The sequence below is a fragment of the Lissotriton vulgaris genome, chromosome 7, assembly GCF_964263255.1.
Source record: "Lissotriton vulgaris chromosome 7, aLisVul1.2, whole genome shotgun sequence".
Lineage (NCBI taxonomy): Eukaryota > Metazoa > Chordata > Amphibia > Caudata > Salamandridae > Lissotriton > Lissotriton vulgaris.
The window spans coordinates 88,391,059-88,402,061 of NC_141695.1; the positions used below are offsets into that span (position 1 = coordinate 88,391,059).

At 47.4% G+C, this 11,003-nt stretch overlaps 1 protein-coding gene across 1 annotated transcript in view; it reads right to left on the reverse strand.

Annotated features, from left to right (window-relative positions):
* The window catches only part of LOC147700858 (uncharacterized), a 642,530-nt gene extending 636,558 nt beyond the window's left edge, over nucleotides 1-5,972 (reverse strand). The window contains exon 1 of the mRNA XM_086928515.1: nucleotides 5,273-5,972. Coding sequence (XP_086784641.1) covers nucleotides 5,273-5,972 — 700 coding nt within the window. The remainder of the gene's footprint in view (nucleotides 1-5,272) is intronic.
* Nucleotides 5,973-11,003: the final 5,031 nt, after the last annotated feature.

An 11,003-nucleotide genomic window follows, 5' to 3' on the forward strand; every position in this document is an offset into this window, starting at 1 on the left:
TCCAGCAAAAATAACTGCCATCAAAAACAGACCCTGTGAACGATTTAGGTCTCTACAGAGCCAACATTCTTATAAACCAACCTCAGATCATTACGCTCAAATGTCAAACTGTGTAGTAAAGTCTTCAAACTGCAGAATAAGGGTAAAATGAATCTCCAAATGTTAAGTTTACACTTCGTTATGAAACAAGAAAAAGTGCCGCTCTGATTCTTTGTGTACTGCAGTAGGAGCTAAATGATACCTCAAAAAGTCATCATCAAGTGAAGTGAACCAGTGGGGATGCCATAAGTAACAGCCAAGTCGGTGAATACTACTCAGTCATTCGTCTGCACAGGAAGTGAGATCACTGGATTTCCCATCATCCATCTTCACAGGAAGGGACATCAATCCTTTCCTCTCCCAGGACTTATTTAATAGCTGCCACAGTGTGGATGCCACTGGCATACCAGAGGCAAGGCCATCTGCGCCTAGACTGTGCCAACTGCCAGGAAAGCTGACCCTTCCCCCTCCCACCGCACCCACACTGCGGCTCTCCACACCCTCAAGCCCAGCGACCTTTCCACATGCTGCTGCCTCGCTGGACCATACAACTCAAGAGATAATTCTACTGCACTTCCTGTAAGTTTTCATGAACTTACCCATGCCCAACACTCACTGGACTGATAGTAACCCACTCTCTCACACTCACAGTCCTGCAACCACCTACACAACAAACACTCCACACTTGCATGCCACATAGATCTGGGGCATGCTGTACGACACTCAGGAGCCATAATGGAGAGTGAGCTGGGACAATACAGACAGGTGCACATGTAAATCTGCCCTAAGAAGATACCAGCAAATGAACTGTACTACCAAACGCTCTGTTCTGGCACACCGTATCGATGCCAGCATCAATAGAATCAAAGAAATCTTTGCCATTGTGAAAGATTTCACCTCATCACCAGCCGCTTCCAACTCAATCACCCCCTCGCTTGACCTCTGCAACACTTTCTCTTAGTTTTTCAGCAAATAAATCACCTGACAGAGCTTGCCAAAGACCTCCCGATCCTATTTAACCCCTTAAGTGCTGCCGTCGGCCAACGGTCGTCGCGAGCACTACCTTGCCAGTGCTGCGCACGACCGTTGGCCGACGGGCCAGCATTCGTTCTTCGAACGTTCAGCACTGGGCGCTGAACGTTCGACGCTCCTATGAGGGTAAAGAACAATGATAAGCACATGGCCCGTCATCACTCCTTGAAGAGCATCCACTAAGGAGCTCCATCGGACACCGGCCCCCACCATGCCTAATCCAGAGGACTGCCGCCCATCAGCGTCTTGCTCACATCCATTCTGTATGCCTCCACCTCTTCCCCGACCTTCCCAGAGAAACACACATTTTCCTACCACTGCTAAAGAAACCCTCAGGACCGTCATAGTGTTACTACTGATTTGTTACTCTTGTAAAGGAAGACTGTATTTATGAATTTGTCAAGCACCTTTTTCTATTCCACAAGTATTTAAAAAAGGAAAAACTATTAAGTAAAATGTTAGGTTTACGTGTTAAGTACAGCGCTACAACCAGGCAAAAGGAGGTATAAAAGAACTACATCCTAAAAAGGCATTTTTATGGCAGGTCCCCTATAGGCAGTCACCAGTTTTGGAAGTACAGGCTTTACACAGGAGATGTCTGCGGTTCTAGAAGCAGTGTCATAAATCCAATGAATGCCAAGTGCAGGGCATTTGTGTTTATGTGACCTGAATGAAGGTGGTTTTGGTAGTAGCACAAGAACAGGGGATATCATTTACCAAAGCTTAAGGAAGACAAGGGCAGTAATTCCACTGATGAAAATAAGACAGTTAAGAATTTAGAGGCTCGCACAAGGAGGCAACAGTTCGGTGGTTACAGTCAGGGTTTCTCACGATGTATCAAGTATAATGTCAATAGATTCAAAAGTCCACCTGTCAGGCGTTATACAGGTGCAGCACTGTCACATGAGGTTTTGGGGTACTGCAGCCAAACCCCTGCACAAGCTCCTTACCCGAGACCCTGCTCCTCTGCCCGTCCCAAAACTGCATCCCCGGGCAGGCGAATACACAGAACAGCACCAGGCAGAGCAGCACACAACCATGTGATGGACACATGTCCCGACTCTGGCAGCAGAGCGGACTAGGCACTTGGGGCAGGCCAATAGCAGCACATCCTCCCACTGTCTGTGCCGCTGCTGAACAGACTCTACACCCACTGCACCATTGAGTCCACTCCAGTGTAAGCCACAAGCAGCACATGCTCCAGGCCCGGCCTATTGGGAAGTATTAAGGTTGCAGATAGAAACTGCTACATACAGCGTGATTCATGGTTGTGGCCATCTTGTACTACTTCAAATATAAGAATACGACCTGCAAACTTTGCTAAACCCTTAAGTATTTGTCACAAATATAAATATCAGTATTGAAGAGCATGCATTATTTTTACAACAAAGATACAGATGCATTTTACCCTAATTATTGCAGCGCTCATGAAATATGTAAACCAAGCCACGTTTATGAAAGGCAATATTAATAAGTAAAAATAATATTTATTAATTAAATAAAATTTTGCCTATGCTCTAACTATTGCAATTTAAATTGTTCAATGGAAAATCCAAACCCTTCCGCACGAAGAACACCATGAAGTAACCGCCCATATTGCAGCACTGACTGTGAGAACACGGAGGCGTGATTTATTAAACACCCTAAAGGAGAATAACGCATCTGTTCTCTGCAGTCTACATCTCTCACTGAGAGGGAGACTAATGTGTTCCTGCTGCACAAAAAGCATGTACACACAAGGAAGGAGGGCGGGGGAAATGAGAGCTACTAGGAAGACTTAGTGAGGGTGGAAGGTCGCAAAGGAAATCATGGAGCAAGGAGCTGAGTAGAAACAAGGGGGCAGAAAGAATAGCTGGTGGAATGGGGGGGTAAGAGTGCAGAATGTGGATATACACAGACTGGAAGAGGAACAGGCGGATGAATATCAGCAGCGCCCTGGGGGTGCAGGGAGAAAAGAGCCCAAGAAGGAGGCAGCTGCAGGAGAGTCAGGCAGGAGAAAGTAATTTAAGAAAATAGTGCTCACATACTGTAATTAAAACATACAGCGTACCAACACATGTAACGGCAGTCCTCCCGGGAAGTAACAATGGGAGAAAATGAGGTGCTGAGGAGGGAAAACTAAGCCTTTTGAGTAATCAAAAGGCACCATTTATGAAGGACAATAACAGGAACCAATGGAAAAGTTGGGCAGAAAATGGGTGGAGCTTAAAGTCCATACCTGACTACTGCATGTCTCTAAGAGACACCCCAAGAGCTGCCTAGGCGAGACCTAAAAAGGAGAACAAAAAACATATCTTCTACACACTGTCCCGCTGCGAGAACTGGTCCTTGCACAGCAAGAGTAACCAAGATCTAAATACTAGTAAGGAAAATGGCCCCTAGACACCCATTTCTGCTAGTAAAACAGCCATAATGGTGATACGGTGGTCCCTCATACAACTGCCCCAGTGCCAGTGCGCCTGCTATACTAATGGTAGTGATGGCCCTTTATATAAATAGTAATAATGAGCCTGCATTTCTCACTACCTTCCTCATGGCATCTCTCTGAGGAAACTTTCTGTCCATTTGTAAACTAAAAAATTAACCTCAAATTGCACCCATTCTTCCTGGCAATCTCTTGGAGACAGTCCATGTCCAGTCCAGTCCTTTCTACTTTATCCACGGCTATTACTCTGAGGCTCTATGTGTACAGATGATATGGGCTCAGCATATGAATACGAGCTTGCTAACCTACTCCATGCCCCCTCGATATGCCTGAAAGAATATCTGCATGTAGAGGATGAAGCAAACAGGAATTTTGGAGGCCGAAGTGCCTATCCTTTTAAAATATTATTAAAACAGTACCCTAACTTTTTGTTACAATCTACCACCCCTACATAGCTAATAGGGACCTTGAGGTGCCTCTTGGTAAAAGTTTAGGTGGGTTAGTGAGGGGTTTTATGCAGAGAAGCAGAGGGACAGCAATGTAAAGAAGAAACAGGCCTTTAAAAATGTAAAGGTTGCTTGCCATCAAGTGTAGGCTTTAATTGATTGAGTCACTTGAAGGATCACTGTGACAAAGATGTACTCTTTTTGAGAGGTAATGGGAAGGTGTATTTAGGAAAGTGGCATTTAAACAGGCTTATAAAAACGTTTGTACTAGTTACAGTCTGATTACCTAATACTAAACTGTATCCTTTGAAAGGACTTGTTTTATCTTAAATGCTAAATCATTTTGTGAAAGCCTATCTTATATTGTGTGCAATTCAATTATAAAATTACTTTAGTATTCACAAGGCTTTCTGTCACAGGTTGGGACTTTATGACAGTATAAATACACACCACTATTCCAGACGATGCCATCCAAGAATAATTACTTCCAGGCTCCAGTGGTCTCTAACATAAAACAGTGTATTTCCCACTGATTAGTCTAATTAGCATTTATTTTTCATTTAAGAATTATATGTTACTTTAAATGCAGTTAGCTGAAGGTATAAAAAAACAACAAAATACTTGCAGAATGTTTTACTCTTTTTAGTTGTGCTTTTTATCATCCCCAGCATAATGCTCAGGATCACAGGTGGCATACTTTTTTAATGCACTTCAACTGTGAAGACAGCCAGGAAGCGTGACAAATAAACAAAAGTTATGCTTCCAAGGCATCTTCATTTACAATTAAAAATTAGTGAGGCGTGTTCCCCCTAAACCACCCCTGGGAAACAGAGCCACAGACCTCCAGGTGGGAGTGCCCTAAGATTTGAACACCTCTGCTCTCGAAAGACACATATTTTATTAAGAATGAAGGAAGGAGGGAAGATGTACTTATACTGTTTCCTGTCCCTAAGACAGTTGTATAGATCTGGATGTGTATGGTGATTTAGTGAATACCATATGAGTATTAATGGCAGGGTTGGTCACCCAGACTCCACATATGCTGTAGCGGTTGTACAGGAACTAAGGCTGTATCTTCTCTTAATATGATTGGGCCTCCATAATGACAAACCCTGCGTTGAACCATCTAATCCCTGGCAACTGGCATATGTCAAACTTGAGATTCCAGGTCCACTAATGAATGGCATTAAGGAGTGCTATGAAGCATAGTAAAGTTGAAAGGTGTGCTGGGAGCGCGCGCATCCGCTGTACGGCAGCAACCCCTAATAACTTTGCCAAAGCTTGCTCTTTCTTGCCTTTAACGAATCCTTGAAACCCAGAGGAAGAGCACCTGGATGGCACTTTGCATGAGCGCTCGCTGCGGTGACTGCTGCTTGGCTAAGGCATGTTGTTTTAGCCCGGGCTGAATGTATGTCACTTTGCAGCTGGGGCGAGATATCATCTAGCTTCTGACTCAGGGTGCACACCTCTTTCTGCAACATCTCCGGACGATCCTTGGGGAAGGCGCCCACGTCATTCAGCACTTCTTCTACATTAACGTTGAGTTGCTCGGCCATGGCGTAGTAGTTGAGCCACTTGGAGTCCACACCGTGCCTCTGGGGCCTGATTTGGCAGAGATACTTGTGCAGCCCGTCGCGCTTCTTGCCCTGGGCCCGCCGGTGCTCCACCAGCAGGATGCCCAGGTGGTGGAAGAGGCAGTCGAGGTGTCCCTGCTGCTCATCCACCCAGCCCCTGACCAGGTAGTATTGCTCGTGCCAGAGGTAGCGCGGCATGCATCTCCGCAGGCAGTGGGTCATGCACTCGGGCACCGGCTGCCAATGGGTCATCAAGCTGTTCAAGCCCCGCTGCATGTCCAGCGCCATTTCCACCAGCAGGTGCACGTGCGTCATGAAGAGCACCGTCTTGACGTCCTCCTGGAGAGTGCCCATCCCGCCTCTGAGGCACAGGCCGCCGCCGTCCGTCGGGGGACTCGCTCTCGGCTGGTCACACCTAGCCCGCCGGTCCCACTTGAAAACAAACAGCAGACCCATGCGCCGGCCTTCGTCACCAGGAAGGAGCGCGGCCGCAGGGCAGGCAAAGGCGCACGCATTGCGCGCCGCACGCCACGCCGCCGTGCGTCGCACGTCAGGAAGCGGCCGCGTGCAGCCCGAGGACAAGGCCGCCTCGAGAGCAACCGGAAGCTGGGCGAAGGAAGGAGCGCCAACTGTCTGACCCGAAGCAGGAAATAACAAACACAAATAAAGAGCAAAACATCCAGGTTTAATTTCCATTAGGTTGCACTGGACTGAGGTAAATGTTCAGTTCTTCACAAATTCTCGTCGTTGCTGCCACCGTTTCAGATTGCCAATTTGTGACGTTTGCTTGGTTTCAGTACACTTATGAGTGATGTTCAACTGCCAAATGCGTGACCCTTAGAGTGACATTTTCTCAAAGGCAATTCCGAGCAATGAGGCGCATGAAAATAGATATCAGAAATGTTACCCCTTTGAGCTGTTAGGAGCTCTGAAAAGATATCTGCCGTGAAGCCACTGAAATGGAATTTTGATACTTGCTTTATAATGAAAACAATTTCTGCACATTTTTTGGCAGCCTATGTTATACTATGTGTAATACAATTCTAAAACAAAGTGCATATTCACAGTACTTTCTGTAATGATTGAAGGTTGCCCCAATGATACACGACACATGGTAAAGGGTCACTCTTATTTATTTATATTTGTTCCCTAAAGAGCGCAGAGCCGGTGCGCACTCGGTCTCGTCTTTCGCGCCTCTGATTCTCTGATGCGCGCGCAGCCGCCAACATGGCCACCGGCACGTCACGTCACGGCGTGACGTGCAACTGCTAGAACGCCACACTACATATCTCCCCTTTTTCCAAACAATGAACCGTTTAACTTACAGTCCGCTGTCCATATCAAAGTCTCGAAACCTTGTCGGTATCTGATTCTCTGATGCGCGCGCAGCCGCCAACATGGCCGCCGGCACGTCACGTCACGGCGTGACGTGCAACTGCTAGAACGCCACACTACATATCTCCCCTTTTTCCAAACAATGAAACGTTTAACTTACAGTCCGCTGTCCATATCAAAGTCTTGAAACCTTGTCGGTATCACCACTGCTCTTCCCCTCCGGGTCAGTCTCACCGGGGTGGACGGAGTCTCCTTCTCCTGAGTCTCTACGTCACCCCTTCCACTTCTAAGCGTAACCGCTCCCTCTTCTTGTCTCCTCATGTCTCTTTCCTTCGCAGCTCCCTGGCTGCCGTCGCCAGTTCTCTCTCCATGCTGATCTTCTCTTCTCTCATCCAACTCCACATCCGCTTGTTCCTGCTCAACGTTGCTTTCCTCCACATCTTCTAGATCTGCTCCGCCTTGGCTCCATCGTAAAACTCTGTTGCATCTTGCCATGCGATCCTGGGACCACACATTTCCGTCGCTTAACAGAGCCGCTCTGTCATACACCTCTTTGACCTGCATAGGCTTACTGTACTTGCTGTCTCCCTTTCTTTGTAGCATAGCCAACTTTACTCGCACCCATTCGCCTCTTTCTAATTCAGTCTCTTTCACATTTCTGCGGTTGTTGTAGTGTCTTGCATAGATGGCCTGTGCCTTTTCCAAATTGGCTTGCACCACTGCTAGGGACCATTTGCTCGTTATGGTTCTCTCTTTCCATACACGGTTGTCCCGAGTGAATGGCTCACGACCCCTCAGTATTTGGAAGGGGCTATACCCTGTCCCTGTGGGGGTGATTCTGTACGCCCACACCATGTGCCGTATCTCCTTTTCCCAGTCTTTGTTGCTGGAGATGGCTGCTTGCACCGACCCCATCACTACTCTGTTAAATCGTTCTACCAGCCCATTTCCGGCCGGATGGTAGATTGGGGTATGTTTGACTAGGATACCATTCCTTTGCATAAAGTTGCTCCATTTGTCTGAGGTGAATTGGGGTCCGTTATCACTCAGGATGGACTTGGGGATGCCCTCTCTCACGAAAGTGTCAGACAGGAACCTTATGATAGTCTCTGTATCCATCGTCTCATCCACTTTCACCTCTGGCCATTTTGAATATCTATCAATGAGGACGCACACATATTTTTGAACCCCTTGGTCATCCAGAATCGGGCCCAGGATATCCACCGACAACTCTTCCCACGGATTCTGCGGGGGGTCAAATTTTCCTAGTGCTGGTACTTGCACAAGTGCCACCTTCACCTACGTAACGTTTGTTTTTGTGCTTGAGTGTCTAGCATATATTGCAGTATTATACCTCAAATTATACTCTATTTTCTCTTGTAGCCTGCACACTTGTCACTTTTTCCTCCTGTGCACTTTTTACTACCTCATGTATTTGTGGTAGCTCACATTTTTACTACCTCATGTATTTTGTTTGCTCACAAGTGTCACTTTTACCTTGTCTACCTCATGTATTTTTGGTTGCTCACAATTTTTACTACCTCATGTGTTTTTGTTTGCTCACAATTATCACTTTACCTTATGTAACGTAACGTATGCTTTTGCAATCTGCTGTTCGTGTAATGTTCTCAGTTTGTATCATTTCTGTTCCTGTTGTAAAGCGCTCTGACGCCTTCGGGTAAAGTCCGCGCTATATAAAATTGCATAAATAAATAAATAAAATAAATAAAAATAACAGTTTAAGTGTCTTATCTGCACCATGGCACTGTAAGCAGTCTCTGACGTGTCTCTCAGCTCGTAGGTCCATACCTGGCCACCAGTAGTTTTGCTTGGTCCTCAACTTCATCTTCCCTATTCCGAAGTGGCCTTCGTGGAGCATGCTTAGTAACTTGGGAATGATGGTTGCTGGGGGGATGATCTTATCTCCCCTGTACACGAACACTCCTTGGTCGTCCATCGACAACTCTTCCCTGATCTCGTAGTATGGTTTAAGGTCCTCGCTGGTCTGTCTCTTGTCCGGCCAGCCTTTTGTGATGTATGATTTCACCTCCATTATGGTCTGGTCTTCGTCATATGCTTCTTTCCACTCCTGATTTCCGATGACTCTTTCTTGGTCCTCCGTGAGTGCCACCAGCTCTTCCATCCCTGCTTGGTCTTCCTCACTCTGTTCCATGGCCGCCGCCCTGCTTAAGTAGTCTGCCACTCTGTTCCGGCTGCCTGGGATGTATTCTACATCGTACCTGAATTCTAGTAGTTTCAGGGTCATCTTTGAGATCCTGGGCGTGGCGCTGGCATGTCCACTGGATGTTAGAACCTTCAGTAAAGGCTTGTGATCCGTTTTCAACTGGAACCGTGTGCCCCACAGGAATTGCCTGAACCTCGTCATTGCCCACACGACTGCCAGCATCTCTTTTTCTATGACGCTGTATTTCTTTTCCGTGTCGCTCAGTGTGCGGGATGCAAAGCTGAGTGTCTCCATCCTTCCTTGTCCTCGGTCCTGCATCAATACAGCACCCAACCCCTTATCGCTGGCATCGGTAGTAAGCACTGTTTTTCCCTGGGGGTCGTATCCCTGGAGTGGTACTGCTCCTACCACCTCCCTTTTGATGACTTCAAATTCACTTTGTGCTTCCTCCGTCCAACGAAACTCAGTACTTTCCCTCGTCAGCTGCCTCATATGATGTGTCTTGGTGGCGAAGTGCTGCACGAATTTACTGTAGTATTCCGCCATGCCTAAAAATGACCTAACCTCCTCTTTGTTGGTGGGCGGTGGCGCTTCACATATCGCCTTTACATTCTCTGCTTTTGGAGTTACTCCTCGCACCCCAATCTCGTGCCCTAGGTAGGTCACCGACTCCATGCCTATCCGGCACTTGGCCCATTCTGCTGTGAGGCCCTTCACATCTAGGATCTGTAGTACTTTGTTGAGCTTCGCGTCGTGGTCTGGTTTGTCTCGCCCCATTACCAGGATGTTGTCTTGAAAATACTGGATGCCATCCATGTTTTTAAACAGTTGGTGCATCAGTTTCTGGAACACCGCAGCCGTCGATGCCAGTCCAAACGGCATGCGGCAGAACTGATAACACCCAAATGGGGTGATGAAGGATGTTAATTTCCTGCTCTCTGGGTGCAATGCGATTTGGTGGTAAGCTGAGGTCAAGTCTATAGTGGAGTACCACTTGATTCCTCTGATCTTGGCAAGCATTTCTTCAATTCTAGGTAATGGGAACTTCTCCACCACAATGTTCTTGTTCAATTCCCGCAGGTCGACACACAGCCTGACCTTCCCGCTGGGTTTCATGACTACCACCAATGGTGCGACCCCACTCCGCGCATGTGATTGATTCAATGATCCCCTTTTTTTCTAAGTCCTGCAGCTCTTCCTGTGCAGCGTCTCTCACTGCTAGGGGCACATTTCTCACCTTATGGGCGACTGGTACGGCCTCCTCCTTTAGGACTATCTTGTGGGAGAATTTCTCCAGCCTTCCCACCGTGCCTCCGAATACTTTGGGGTACTCTCTCTTCCATTTGTCCAGATCTGGCCAGACTTCGAGTTCGGTGAGCAGTATCTGCTCTTTTCCACCCGGATCCAGCTTGATGCCCAGATCGCCTTGGTCCAGCCATCCTAACACCGAGGGCCCTTTCTCCGATATGTATAGCTTGCAGAATGCGGAGCGGCCTCTGAACTCAAATTTTAAAGGTCTGAATCCGGCCATGGTATGCGGTCCCCATTATATGTGACTGGTCGGATGTCCAGCTTTTCCAATTCCGGGCCTAAATGTGGCTTAAAGATTTCGTTCCACACCGCTCTCTGTACGATGGTGTAGGGTAAGCCTGTGTCTGCCACCACGCTTATCGGTACTCCCCCTATCGTCATCTCCAGTACGGGTTTCGTCTTTCTTCTGCCATCCACACTTAACACTTGGTCGTATATGCAAAGTACGGTGACGACGTCCTCCTCTGCGCCTTCCTCTTGCTCCTCATGATCTTGGTCGATGTATTTTACCATGCTTTTGGATGATTTCCTCCGGCACACCTTCTCGTAATGGCCCACGATGCCACAGTACATACATTTGGCGCGGAACGCTGGGCACTTCCTGTCGTGCGCTTCATGGGACCAGCTTCCACATCTGTAGCACGATTTCTTACTGC